Source organism: Protopterus annectens, chromosome 4.part0, assembly GCF_019279795.1.
Source record: "Protopterus annectens isolate FY-2018-M chromosome 4.part0, PAN1.0, whole genome shotgun sequence".
Taxonomy (NCBI): Eukaryota; Metazoa; Chordata; order Ceratodontiformes; family Protopteridae; genus Protopterus; species Protopterus annectens.
This window is the reverse complement of record NC_056733.1, coordinates 295,222,951-295,237,483: the sequence shown is the minus strand read 5'-3', so window position 1 is coordinate 295,237,483 and position 14,533 is coordinate 295,222,951. Positions and strand designations below refer to the sequence as shown.

General features: G+C 46.0%; 1 protein-coding gene across 1 annotated transcript in view; it reads right to left on the bottom strand.

The window, feature by feature from the left end:
* The window catches only part of SRRD (SRR1 domain containing), a 181,355-nt gene that overhangs the window by 115,488 nt on the left and 51,334 nt on the right, over nt 1–14,533 (bottom strand). The window contains exon 2 of the mRNA XM_044069737.1: nt 11,357–11,455. Coding sequence (XP_043925672.1) covers nt 11,357–11,455 — 99 coding nt within the window. The remainder of the gene's footprint in view (nt 1–11,356; nt 11,456–14,533) is intronic.

Here is a 14,533-nt window from a genome sequence, read left to right as displayed (position 1 = left end):
GCACTGAGTGTCCCGGGAATACTGTGACTTCCAGAATCACATCTTCTTTTGCCCCCTCTGGTTCTGGGAAAAGGACCTTTGAGGGTTCGAGAAGTGGATCCCAATGGCAGACAGCATCTTCCTGGCCTTCTCACTCTGGACTAATGTCTCTATGACGGTCTTACCAAAAACAGTAGAGCCGTCATAAGGAGCATTGGCAAAGGACGCCTTGAAAGGTTCTGAAAATTGACATAATCTGAGCCAGGCAATGCCCCTCATGGACACGCCGGACCCAGCCGCCCTAGCAGCTCCTTCAGTAACATGTGAAAGGAGTCGCATGGACGTGTTGGAGACTGCTTTCAAAGTGGCCATCCTCACAGAGAACGAGACCCTGTCCTCCTGTGACAAGGACTTAGGGGGAGACTCCTCCGGCTCCTTTACCAGGTCGCGTTGGAGTCTGGTGACATGGACCAAGTAGTTCAGCGCCCTAATCGAAAAGGTAGCTGAAGCGTAAACCTGCTTCCCTAGGTGGTCCATCATCCACGACTCTCGGTCAGGACGACGAAAGGAGGAACTCTCCTGGGCTAGTTCCTTCTTTGTGGCAGCTGCTACCACCATAGCATCTATTGGGGGAGCCCTTGTTCCATGCTCGCCTATCCGAAGGAGGACTCAAAATCTTGTCAGGCCTTTTTGGTTCCATGGTTCTGGCTCCTTCCATGCCCACGAGGTGACCAGGTCCACCAAATGATCCGCAGGAGGGGACACCCAGGAAGTAGATGGGTCCATGCCGAAAGTCTCCAGGAACACGGACTCGTCAGAAGAAGGTTTGGGGGCAGACCAACCGATCCGTTGGCGAAGGATTTCTATGACATCTCCAAAGGAGACATTCTCGGGAGGTGACCTAGGGGAACCTTCCCCATTATCCAAGTCCGTATCCTCGGTGAGGGACTCAGGAGTCCAAGTGCCTCCTCTAGCACTTATGCTTGCAAGGCACCTCTCTGGTGGGGTTCTCCGGGAGGAACTCGCAAGCCACTTGTTCCTTGGGGGAACTGTCTGGGGCTCCTCGAGCATGTAGTGTCCCTCTGAAAAAATGATGGGAATCTTAGAAAGAGCCAAGGGGGTCTGGGTGGAGTCTGAGGCGACAGTCAGGGGTCTCGATCCAGCGGAGATCACCCTTTCTACCACGCTGATCACTGAGGGAGAGAGAACCTCCTGTGGAACCAATAAGGAGGCCGTTCTCCCTGGGTCCTATGAGAGAATCAGAGCCGGGCCCAAAGTAGACTGAGCTCCGAGGGAGGGAACTTGGTCCGACAAAGGCGGAGCCGACGAAAAAAGTTCCACTCCCTCAGATCTGACAACCAAGCTCCGGCTCCGAGAGTGGCTCGGATCCGAGCTGGTCAGATCCGACACGCTCCAGGCAGCTGTTGGCGTTGAGGAAGCAGGTACCATCAGCGTCGACCCCCTGGCTAAGGCCATCCTCAGATCCAAGTACTCTGAACCTGGTGGACGTATCGGAGAAGGAGAAATCAGCTGGAAAAAGGGAAGTGAGCTCCCCCCCTCCTGAGGAAGAGGGGGGCTGGCAAGACCCCTATCTTGAGTACGAATGAATCTCATCATCTTATCCATGTCAACTTCAGATAAAGACCGGGTGGACCTCAACGAGGCCACGGATTCCAACCTTGCAGGTCGGGGCACCGAGGCCCTAGAAGTACAGTGTGTCTCCTCTGGCTCCGGGGAAAATCTTGGAGATCGGAGCTGAGGGAAGTCCCCGATCCTAGGAGTCTTATCCAGTGAAGGGAGGTCTGGAGACCTCTTTCGTTTTTCAGTCCTTGGTCTTGGCTCTCTCTCCTTCTCCCTGCCCCATTTCCACTCCGCTTCCGCAAGCTTTGATATGGGAGGTTGAGTCCCAGCCTGGGAGGGAGGAAAAGGAAGGGAAGAAGGAGAGGTGGCCACAGCAGCCGCTGTGACTTAAGCCGAAGATGAGGCAACTGCCTCAAAAGAGGGAAAAAGGCCTTTCAGGACCAACTTCGCCTTCCTGTCTTTAATAGTGTGCGGGTTAAAACCCGCACATATAGCAGTCTGTGCTAACGTGGGCCACACCCAAGCACATTACACAAAGAGTGTGGCCATCCTCAGGGGACAACTTATGGCCACACTCAGTGATATGGACTTATCAGCTATCACAACAGTGGAAAAAAACAATAAAGGCAGTAATATTTTTTCACACTGAACACACCACTCACCACAATCACACACAGAACACACTGAGAGGGGGAGTGGAAGCAGCACACTGACAGACTACTAGAACTAAGCTAAGCAACTCTAAAGAATGATAACTCGATGCACCAAGTGAGGGGAGGAGAAGGGGAACCTACACTATCACTAATCTAACTATAGAAAAGGAGAAAAAGACTTTTTAAAGACTTTAAACCCACTTACTACCCAGAGCTCTGGAGATCACAATGCTTCAGCTAGCCACGGCAAACGAGATCTGGGGGTTGGAATGTAGTGGAGGTGTATTATGGGTAAGGGGAGGAGCTCGGAGCAGATGCTAGTAAAGTTGCTGGCTCGAATCCAATATGGATCCGGTAAGACCAAGTGAAGTAAACTACTTCAGATCAATAGATCCATACCGTCGTGTTTTGTCCAGTTCAACAACTGGGTTATCAGAGCCAACCACAGCACTTTTTCTCCACAGCTTGGATGCAGGGTTCTGATCCCTTCCTCCTATCCATAATCCCCTCTGATCCCCAGATTACCTCATATTGAGTTTGTCTGCTTATAAACAGAGATTCTCTACTTATGAAATGTAAAACCAGGCTAATGTGACCACCCTATCTGACAAACAGGACATAAGCAAAGCAACACTGTCCAAGAGACAAGGCCCCTGGTCAGGTCCAACCATTCAGTTGGGGGTCTTAAGAGTGGTAATTTAGGATGGGGGATGGAGGGCAGGAGGGAGGGATGCTGTACCAGACAAAAACAAGGCAACACAGATAAAGAAGTTAAGTACCTACCAAAACGTTCCATGTTAGTTGTCTTCATCTCGCCTTCTTTCTTGCTGGTTGGGATCAGAGCTGATCCTCGGCTCTGACTCTGCCATCTTCTATACCTCAAGAGCTGTTTACTGGCTCGTGCCTAACCCTTATCCCATGATGCCTAGTGCTAGCTACCCAGATCTCATTTGTAAAAGCTAACCCCAGACATAGCCAGAGAATTAACTTGTTCAAACAAACAGGTTGAGCATACCTGTCATACTCTTTAAGTCAGTAGAGGAAACAACCAGAGAACACTCAGCCAGTGAAACTAGAACTCCTCTCGATCCAATAGGATAAGGGGACGGAGGGTGGGACGCAAGAAAGAAGGCGAGATGAAGACAACTAACATGGAACGTTATGGTAGGTACATAACTTCTTTATGTTAAGTTGTCTATCTCGACTTCGTTCTTGCTGGTTGGGACAGCATCCCTAGCACCTACAATCCTGGGCGGCACATTGGAACAGACTCTTCAGAACAGTGGAACCAAAGTCAGCTCTGCTCCTGGAGACCATATCTAGCTTGTAATGAGAAATAAAGGTATGAGGATTTGCCCAAGTAGCAGCTGCACAGACAGAATCCATGGGCAACCTAGATTGGAAGGCTACAGAGGTGGCCAAAGCCCTAGTAGAATGACCTTTCGGTTTGATAGGCAACTCTGTTTCTCAATTGATAAATGAAAGTAATAATGTGAGACAACCACTTGGATAAGGTCACTTTGGAAACTGGAAGACCTTGTTTGCCCAGAGCATAGGAAAGGAATAGTTGGTCCGACTTCCTTATGTCCTTTGTCCTATGCAGGTAAAAACGCAGTTGTCTATGAACATCTAATTTATGTAATTTCTATTCTGCCTTGTTGGTGTGGTTGGGAAAAAAACATTGGTAGGTCTATAGATTGATTTAAATTATTTTCTGAGCAGACTTTCGGAAGGAAAGAGGGATTGGTCCTCAGAGCAACCCTGTCCTTATGAAAAACTAAGTATGGAGGACGGACACATAGTGCCTGAAGTTCAGAGATGTGTCTGGCTGAAGTAATAGCTACCAGAAAGAGAGTTTTCCAAGATAGAAACTTAATGGAGCAGGACGCTGCAGGTTAGAACCAAATTTAGGTCCCAAGGAGGAGGGGGATCTCTCACCGGGGGTCTAAGGAGAGTAGTCCCTGTTAAGAAAGCTTTACATAGCTTATGGGACATGATGTTTGCATTAGAGAAACCAATGTGAAAGTTTGAAATGGCTGCTAATTGAACCCTGATTGTAGCAGAAGCGGACCCAGGATGAAAAAGCTCTGCTAGGATCTCCAAGATTTCGTGGATTGGGGCTGAAAGGGGATCTATGTTCCTAGCCTCTGCCCAACAAGAAAAACGTTTCCATTTGCTAGCATAGGTCCTTCTAGTGGCGGACTTGTGTGAGGAGACAATAACTGCACGTACGGCCGGGGAAATGCTGGGAAGCCTGGCTAAGGTTGGAAGTGGAGCAACGAAGCTGTGAGCTTGACTGTTTGGAGGGATTGATGCAGTCTGCCTGATTGATGAATCAGCAGGTCTGGAATCGGATCCAGAATCCAGGGCTGATCGAGAAGGTAATGGTGCAGGAATGGAAACCATATCTGTCGAGGCCAGTAGGGGGCAATGAGGATCATTTTGCAACCCAATGATATTGCTTTCTGCATGAGTTTCAGTATCAGGGGAAATGGAGTGAAGGCATAAAGAAGTCCCTGAGGCCAATCGTGGACTAGAGTGTCTCTGGGTGTGTGACCTAGGAGCAGAAAAAGGGAAAAGTAGTTGCTGCATTTGCTGTTGAAGGGGGTGGCAAAAAGATCGCAGCAAGGCTGTCCCCATTTGCGGAAGATAAATTCCGCAACTTCCTGATTCAGAGACTACTCGTGAGGCATGAGGATAGCTCTGCTGAGCCTGTCCGCTATGATGTTGGACTTCCCAGGGATGTGTGTTGCAATCAGAAAACGTTGGGAGGAAATCGCCCACTGCCACAGTCTGAGTGCTTCTCAACACAGGGGGTAGGACCTGGTTCTGCCCTGCTTGTTGATGTACCACACTACTGACATGTTGTCTGTATGAATTGCAGTGGTCCTGGAAGGAAGAGAGTCTTGAAAAGCTTGCAACGCTAGGAGCATGGCTCTCATTTCTAGGACGTTTATGTGCAGATGGTACTCGTGAGGTTGCCAAGTGCCTTGGACTGTCCTGCCCAGATAATGCCCCCCCCCCACCCTATCAGGGAGGCGTCTGTGGTCACTGTGGCTACCGGAGGGGGTTGAATGAAGGGTCTGCCCTGAGTCACTAGTGGAGAGACCATCCACCATGAAAGGTGCTTTTTGCATGCTTCTGTAATCAGGATCATGTGAGACATGGGCAGCTCTTGGAAAGACCACTGTGTGAACAGAAGTCACTGAAGGATCCTCATGTGAAAGCGGGCCAGTGGGATTAGAAGAATTGCCGCTGCCATGGAAACCAGAGTTTGAAGGACGAATCTGACTTGGATCCTTTTGCTCTGCATCAGAATTTGAACTTGCTGGCGAATTAAAGATAACCTGTCTGGCAGACGCGTTGCGTACATGTTCCTTGTGTCTAAGTCTGCTCCTATATAGGTGATAGATTGACAGGGCAACAAGGCAGATTTTTCGAAGTTTATTGTGATGCCTATTTGGGAGCAGATTATGATTGTGTAGTCCCTGGCTTGCAGAAGTTGATGCCTGGTAGTAGCAGTGAGGAGCCAGTCGTCTAGATATGGAAACACCTGGAATCCTTGATGTCTCAGGTGAGCCGTGACCATTGCCATACATTTGGTGAACACCCTGGGGGGGCTGTGGTGAAACCAAAGGGCAGGGCTCTGAACTGATAATGACTGGCTCCCAGCCGGAAGCAAAGAAATCTCCTGGAGCGCCTGTCCATTTTGATGTGATAGTACGCATCCTGAAGATCTATGAAGCACATCCAATTGTCCTGACCCAGAAAGGGTAGAATGGACTGTAACGTGACCATCCAAAACTTTGTTCTTTGAACAGACTTGTTTAGTATGCTGAGATCCAGAATCGGTCTCCAGTCCCCTGTCTTTTTTGGTACCAAAAAGAACCTTGAGTAAGTTCTGGATCCATGTTGGTCTGCCGGGACTTCCTGGATGACTCTTTTTCTAGCAGTTTTGAAACTTCTATGACTGCTTGGTTCCTCAGATTGGGTGGAACATCTGGGAGGGATATGCTTGACGGTAAGGTGGGGTTGAGAGAAAGGGATTTTGTAACCTCCGGATTTACTGACTGTACACATTTGTCTTGCGTAAAACTTTGCCAGGCTTTTGGGTACAGTGAAAGTCTTCCCCCGACTGCCTCCAGAGACGGGCAGCTGGGCAACCCTTCAGGGATGCTGGAAGGGCTCCTCAGAGAAGGATTCTCTGCTGCCCTGGTTCTGCGGGCCCCCTCTGCCACGAGGGCGGCGTCTGTTGTTGTTGTTTCCTCCTCTGCCCCTGGAGGATAAATCAGTACATGTGTCAGGTGGGGCTCCCTGGGATTTTCAGAACCACATTTTACCACTCCTCTGACCTCTTGGGGTATGGTCTAGAAGGAGTGGAAAAATGGACTCCCACGGCAGAGAGAGTCTTGCCTTCTTGCTCACACCTAGTCAAAGTGTCTTTCACCTGTGGTCCAAAACAAAAGGAACCATCAAAGGGGGTGTTAGTAAATGACGCTCTAAAGGGTTCCGCAAAATTACACAGTCGCATCCATGCATGTCTCCTAAGGGCCACGCCTGTACCTGCGACTCTGCTCGCACCATCAGCTGCATAGGAAATGAGCCTCATGGAGGAGTTGATTACAGAATTAAGGATCGCCAGCTGGGAAGCCACTTTAGCTTGAGCCCCTTCAGCTGATGGATCTTGAAGGGTATCTCCGAATTCTTTAAGGAGATCCCTCTGAAGCTGGGTAAAATGGCATAAGTAATTCAGTGACCTCATTGAAAAGGTCGCTGAAGCAAACATTCGCTTCCTGTATCTATCCATAGTCCTAAACTCCTTGTTAGGAGGATGGACAGACGAAGAAGTTTCCGCTAAATCCATTCTAGTGGTTGCTGCTACCACCATGGCATCCACAGGGACACCTTTGGTCAGGAACTGCTTAACCAGGGGTGCAGTGATAAACTTGCTAGGTCTCCTCGGGGTTGGTTCTACTGTATCCAGGGCTGACCAAGCCTTTCGAGCCACCACAGACATGGGTGGATTAAAAGGCGGAGAAACCCAGGAGGTGGAAGGTCGGGAACCGAACACATCCAGGAATACAGACTCATCCTCGGTAGGGACTAGGGGATTCCAGTTCTCCCTCTGCTTAAGCATTTAGAGGATGCCTGAAAAGGAAACATCTTCAGAGGGGGATCTCGGGGACCCTTCCAAATCATCTAGGTCTGTATCCGAAGTGACAGACTCAGGGGAGTCAATGTGCTTCCTCTTGCACGTCTTCTTACGGGGGGCTCCTCTGAATGATCAGGGGAGGCCTCAGAAAAAGAGGAAACACCCAATGGGGTGCCCTGGAGAGCCAGTTCCCCACACTTGGGGTCTGGAGGAGGAGCACAGGTTGTTGCAGGCACTACATGGGAAGGAGCCGCTGGGGTCGATTGTGGAGCTGACTCAGAGGCCAGCACACTCCTCATGACATCAAAGGCGTCCCTGCCACGATGCAGAGAAGGATCCGGTTCAGAGGAAATTGGAATCCTTCTCCGCCCCGAGGGAGATGGCTCTGAGGCTGATGTAGGAGCCGAACTCACCTGTGCCAAAACTCCGAGAGGGAGAACGGGGTCGGACAAGGGTCCGATGCCACTCACCCCCTCGGAGCCGACGAGGGAGTCTCGGCGCCCAGATCCCTCGACGGACGGTGCCATAGAGGGAATCGGAGCAGACAACGGAACCGAAGGAGAAATAGCTATCGGAGCTGATGGTTCCACGACTCGAACCCCAATGAACTCCGGCTCCAAGCTCAAAGGAGTCGGAGGAGGAACATCGATAGAAGTGGACAGAGCCGACACCTGTTGAGGAGGGCTGGACAAGATCTTGGCAAGTGCCTGCGATTTCAGCAACCTACTGACCACTCTCTCCACATTGTGATCCGACAGCCTAGAGGACCGAGAGGAGTGGGAAGATCTGTGACTGCACTCACTCTGAAGCAGGGGAGACCAAGGAACTGAATGTATATATTCCAGGGAAGGGGACCTTAGCCTTTTGTGGCTCCATGATGGCTCTGAAGATGCTGATGGAGCCGACAGGGAGACAGTCTCATCGGTTCTGGCCGGAACCGAAGTAGCAGATGAAGTTTGAACCAATGACAGCTCCGAGCTTGGAGACGACGATTTGGTTGGTTTGGGGGATTTCACAGGCTGAGTCTTGGCCGGTGAATCCTGGGGCTTTAAAAGACCCCTGGGAATAAGTTTATTCTTACGCTTCTGCAGAACTCTTGGACTAAATGCATGGCATATAGAACAAGAGTCCTGCAGGTGCACTGCGCCTAAACAATAGACGCAAGAAGTGTGCCCATCTGTCAGAGACATTTTCTGACAGCATGAGTCACACTTCTTGAATCCAGACACCTTGGATTCTTTAGATATATTCAACAAAATACCTCAAGAGGTACTACACTGAACTTAGCCAAAAAGCCAATAAGCGAACAACAAAATACCACAACACAATATCACAAAAGGGTAAAAAAAATATACACAGTATACTACAGCTAAAGCTAACTATATATATATATATATATATATATATATATATATATATATATTTTTTTTTTTTTTTAACTTGGAAGCCTCTAACTTAAATGGCTACCTAAAAGGGAAGAGAAAGGGGGGAGGGGAAGAAGTGTCTAAATTAAATGAGCTCTAAAGGGGAGGAAAGGAACTAAAGGAACACAATAAATGAATAACAATAGAATAAGACTAAACATTAACGATAATTCTTAAGAAAAAAGCTACTTCTAAAGAAAAAAGTTCTATAACAATTTTATACAAGCCAGAGCCAGTAAAATGACACCTTGCAGCTGGAGCGGCAAACGAGATATGGGAAACTAGCACTAGGCATCATGGGATAAGGGGTAGCCTCGAGCCAGTAAACAGCTCTAGAGCTATAGAAGATGGCCGAGTCGGAGCCGAGGATCGGCTCCGATCCCAACCAGCAAGAACAAAGGTGAGATAGACAACTTAACATTTAGTGTTATGGTAAGTACATAACTATCTGATGAGGTCTTTATTGTCTAATTTAATATTTGGGACAGATTCCCAAGTTGCACAAAAACCTGTATGGTTTCAAGGAAGGATATTCCTAGGAATGGTGGAGCCAAAGTATGTACCAAATCTGGATTGTGCATCTAACTTGTGGTAAAACACAAAAGTATGAACAGCAGACCAAGTAGCTGCAGCACAAATTTCATCAAAAAGAACCCTACCCAAAAAAGCAGTAGAGGCAGCAACACCACTGGTTGAATGAGGCTTTGGTTTGCTAGGTAAAGTCAGTCTCATTTTTTAATAAGCAAAGGCAATGTGGTCAGAAAGCCCTACTGGGCACCTGGACAGCATTACCTTAGAAACTCCTTGCCAATTTAGCTTTTGAGTAGGCAAGGAATAGTTGACCAGACTTGCTGATATCTTTTTTCCCATGCAAGTAAAATCTGAGCTGACAATGAACATCAAACCTATGTAAGGTATATTCCCCTTCGTTTGAGAACTTTTGAAAAATACTGGAAGATCAATTGCTTGATTAAGATTTGCTTCAGAGGCCACCTTCAGAAGGAAAAGTGCATTTGTTCTCAGAGATATTCCAACTTTACGAAAAAAGAGATAAGGAGGTTTGCAACTCCGAGATCCTCCTTTTTGATGCAATTGCTACCAAAGAGAGTGAGGGAGAGATTTCCAAGAAAGAAAGACATTTCAGCTCTACGGAAGAAGCAGATTTGTAGAAGCATCCTGGCCAAAACCCTGGGATTTTCAGAACCAAAGCTTTGTCTCCCTTTTCTGGTTTTGGGAGAAGGTCCTTTGTGGAGTGGAGAAGTGTATTTTGACTGCAGACATGATCTTGCATTCCTCATCACTCCTGGTAAGAATTTCCTTCAATTTAGGTCCAAAGAGAAACAAATCATCAAAGGGGGCATGAATGAAGGAATTTGGATGTCTTGAAACCTTCTTTAAAGTTGCATAGGTGATTCCAGAGCTGAGAATGAAGGAATTTGGATGTCTTGAAACCTTCTTTAAAGTCGCATAGGTGATTCCAGAGCTGAGAATGAAACAACAGTAAACAGTTCACCTGCACAAGACAACAAGTACAAGAATAATACCACCACCAACTAGCCCAACAATAACTAGACTAAAAAGTGTAAAATACAGGGAACAAAACTAGTTTACAATCCTCTGGATAAATGCAAGAAGATTTAGAGTTCTTTTGGGCAAATAAGGAAGGATATACAGAAGTGGGGGAGGGAGAATACTCTGAAAGAGAAAAATCTGTACAGATAGACCAAAGATTTGAGCAAAACAGCTGTCACAACACTTACTGTTAGATGAAAATCAGAACCCTCAAATCTCACTCCTGATGAATTAAGCAGCAAATGAAATCTGACATAATCTGGGGACCAGAAGTAATCACCGGTAGAGGAGGAGGAGTCACAGCCCTGGATCCAAGTTCTGGGAAAAAGGACTGAGGTCAAATCCAGTCGGATCCAATAACCCAATTTTTGAATCGGACAAAAAAGACATTGGCTCTAGGAGTTCAGAACCAAACTAGGGACCAACATAGATGACTGCCTGAGAAAATGCATTACATTCCAGGGTGGGGTGACACCTGGCTAAATGAATTACTGCTATTTATTTATTTTAGTTTAATAGGGCGAGTGAGCTGGTCTGAAGATTCTTTTTCAGTCACGTCCAGGACCCACTAGTATTGAAAATTACATGAGTAAGTTACAACAATGCTTACATAACAGTTACAAGGCACTTACTCTATTATTATGGGTACCACACAACAGTACTACCTATATACTATGACTGCCATGCACTGGACACTCATGACATCACACATTAATTTTTTTATTAAATCAAGGCGCAATGAAGAACACAAAGTAAACAAATAGCCTGTCAAAAATCTCAGAAGCAGAACATGGATTAGTCATTGCTACCCCTTCTCCAAAAATGGCCCTTGCATGCTGCGAGGGTAGCAATATATTTTTATGAAAACTATATCTTAATGAAGATGTGGGGATGCCTGGAATACAGCTGAAAAAGTAGACTAGATACGTTAGTGGTGCTGAACAAGTGGTTAGTCAGTCTGAAGGCAAAAATAGAAATCTTCTTAAAAATCTCACCTCATTCTCACACAAAACGTTCAGACCAAATTCTTTTAGGAGATTAATTTCCATTTCAGTGAACACAGGATCATATATGTGGCACTTTTCTTCAGAAATCTGTTAAAACAAGGTTTTATAAATCATATACTTTACTGATGGTTAAACTGGCTAAAAGGGGGAGTTAAAACATTGAGTTCAAAATAACAGTATCTTCCAGAAAAATAAAACCTTGTGTAACTACGTTTCTAACACAATCTCTTTGCCACACGTACACTACTCAATCTATATTACTCTAAGACTCACTGTACAGACAGCACTCATCTATACGATTCTGAAAAGCCCTACTGTACACAGTGAACTCCGGCAGTTTGTGCCTTTACAGGCAGCTGCACCACTTGCTGAGATTTCTTACTCACTAGCTATTTCCAGCTGTTCTGATCAGCTTTCTTCATTCAGTGACTGTACTGTAAAAAAAAAAAATGAATTGTTTCAAATGTAATGAACACTCAACTCATTAACTGTTCCCTTGGTTCTTTCTAGGGATTCCTCTAACTCTTCAGTGGCTTCTTGTAACCCCTAGTTTGCACAGCAACTTATACTTGCTCCAATTAAAGCACTAAAGAATTGTACAACTGTTTTTATTTGCCAAGCATCAAACAGTCTTACTTGTACAATCGGTCAACAAGCCCAGAACCCCAGTACAATAAAACACCTATCAATAATATCTGCATGTTTTTACTACAATGTAAACAGATCACAATGCTGGAACTGTGCATAAGGCATCTTTAAAGTTTTTTTTGTTTTAATGAATAGCTATTACTACAATTAATTATTCCACAAAGAAGCTCGAACCTCTGTTATCACTGGACTTAACAATGGATGATCACTATTTTTACTTAACTTGATTCATAATATTAACACTATCTAATGAGTACAATTAGTAAATGATGGCAGCTGTCTGTTTTTATGAACCACAGCTGGATAAGTGTACTTAGAACAACAGAATGCACTCTGTTCAGCTTCAGTCACAGCACAGGAAATTCCCCTTTCTCTTAGGTGCAGTGAACCACATGATGCTTTTAGTGAAGGGGAAGATATGTGAGAAAGCTTGTTGCTCACAAACAAATACAGCTTTCAAATTCTGTGCAAACTCTGTGATCACAGCAAATGGGAATAAAAATAAAATGAGTTCACCCTTACATCAGGGGAAACTGAAAATGATCTGCAACTATACACGTGCCACCAATCAATGGATAACAAGCGACACAAACTTCGTCAGGCTGGCCAACTTTGGAATTCATTTTCATAACCTCATGGCCTCAAGCTGAATGCCAAAAAATGCATCATCCCCACATATTATCACATTAATAACAATGTCTTAAGCATGCAATCAGTCGTGAGGAATTTGGGCACCCAGGTTGATAACAACCTGACTTTTGACCACCATGTTGCTTCCATTGTATGGAAAACTTTCTACATGGCCCACCTCATAAGTAAGGGTATCTCATCCAGGGACAAGGAGGTCATAACATCCCTGTATTCTTCCCTTACAAGGCCAATTATTGAGTACAAGCTCCCCTTCTGCATGTACCTTGCAAAGCACATGCAGCAGCTGGAGAGACCACAGAGGTTGCTCACTAAAAGAATCCAGGGCCTCAAACATTTACCTTATACAGACAAGCTAAAAGCCCTGTCCCCTCTACTCAGTTTCATACAGACAACAAAGAGGTGACCACTGTCTGGCATACAAAGCAATCTCAGACCCTGCCTTGATGGGACTGCTGCATATTCACAAGTCAAGCACCAGTCGAGTAACCCACACGAGCGATCTCAACCTGGTCTGTGACATCAATAGGACTTGTTGGTGGAACAGATTTGTGTCCTAGAGACTCCCCCATCTGTGGAATAGTCTCCTTCTCCACGTCAAGTAGAGTACCTCATTATCATTTTCAGGCGTAACCTGGATAACTGGATGGGAAAAGTACAGTTGTGTACACTTACCATAAATGTAGATGTTCGAGTGTATTCACTGTTGCAGTCATTATATTTGGGTAATCTGCTGGCAGGTTGCCCTCAGTCGGCCTTAATAACAAAGTCTTGGTTCCTGTGCCAGTTGCTGTCTCCTCTTCCATGACGTCAGGTCGTCAGGGGTATAAAACCTGCAGCCGACGCCATTTTATTCAGTTTTTCTTGCCCAAGATGTCAGGTGCCCCCCCAAATGGGGAGCAAAAAAAAAAATTATAAACAGAAATATATGTAAATGCACTTTTAGCAACATAAACTTTATCTTCATTTGAAAGCAAATACACCACAAAGGCTTTAGTAAATAGTGAAGGAAAGAAAAGGTATAGAAAAGGGGGATGGCGGGTGGGTAACCCGGACTGCAACAGTGAATACACTTGAACATCTGTTGCAGTCATTACATTTGGGTAGAATCCCAAAGCTATGGATTGGAGGATGGAACTAAATAGCATTAGGAGTGGCTATAAGGCCCTGCAGAACTGCAGTGGCAAAGCCTGCCCTGGATTTGCAGAAGAGAGGCAAATGATAATGCTTTGTGAAGGTATGAGCAGAGCTCCAAGTAGCAGCCTCTAGAATGTCTTTGGTTGGAATCCCTCTGAGAAAAGCTGCTGAGGTAGAGGCAGCCCTGGTGGAATGTGACCTGATCTCCTTGGGCACAGGTTTACCATGGTGCAAGTAGCAGAAATAAATGCAGTGGCTTATCCACTTAGAAATAGTCTGCTTTGATATAGCCTTCCACTCTGACCCTGCAGCAAATGCTACCAGTAATTGCTCAGACTTTCTTAGAGATTTGGTCCTGTTTAAGTAGAATCTTAGTTGTCTGTGTACGTCCAATGAATGCAGAATCCACTCCCCCTTGTTTTGCGGATTTGGGTAAAATGTTGGCAGGTGAATTGTCTGGTTAAGAGCCATACTGGATACCACCTTAGGCATAAAAGAAGGACTACTCCTGAGGGACACCCTGTCCGGGTAAAATGTAATAAGAGGCTCCACAGCCATGAGAGCCTGTAGTTCTGAAACCCTTCTTGCTGAAGTGACTGCCAAGAGGAAAGCTGTTTTCCAAGATTATATCCGCAGTAGCTGCTGGTTCAAAAGGAGGCAGGGTGAGTTTTTCCAGCACAAAGTTGAGGTCCCATGCAGGATTTGGTGATCTTCAGGGAGGCCTTAAATTTT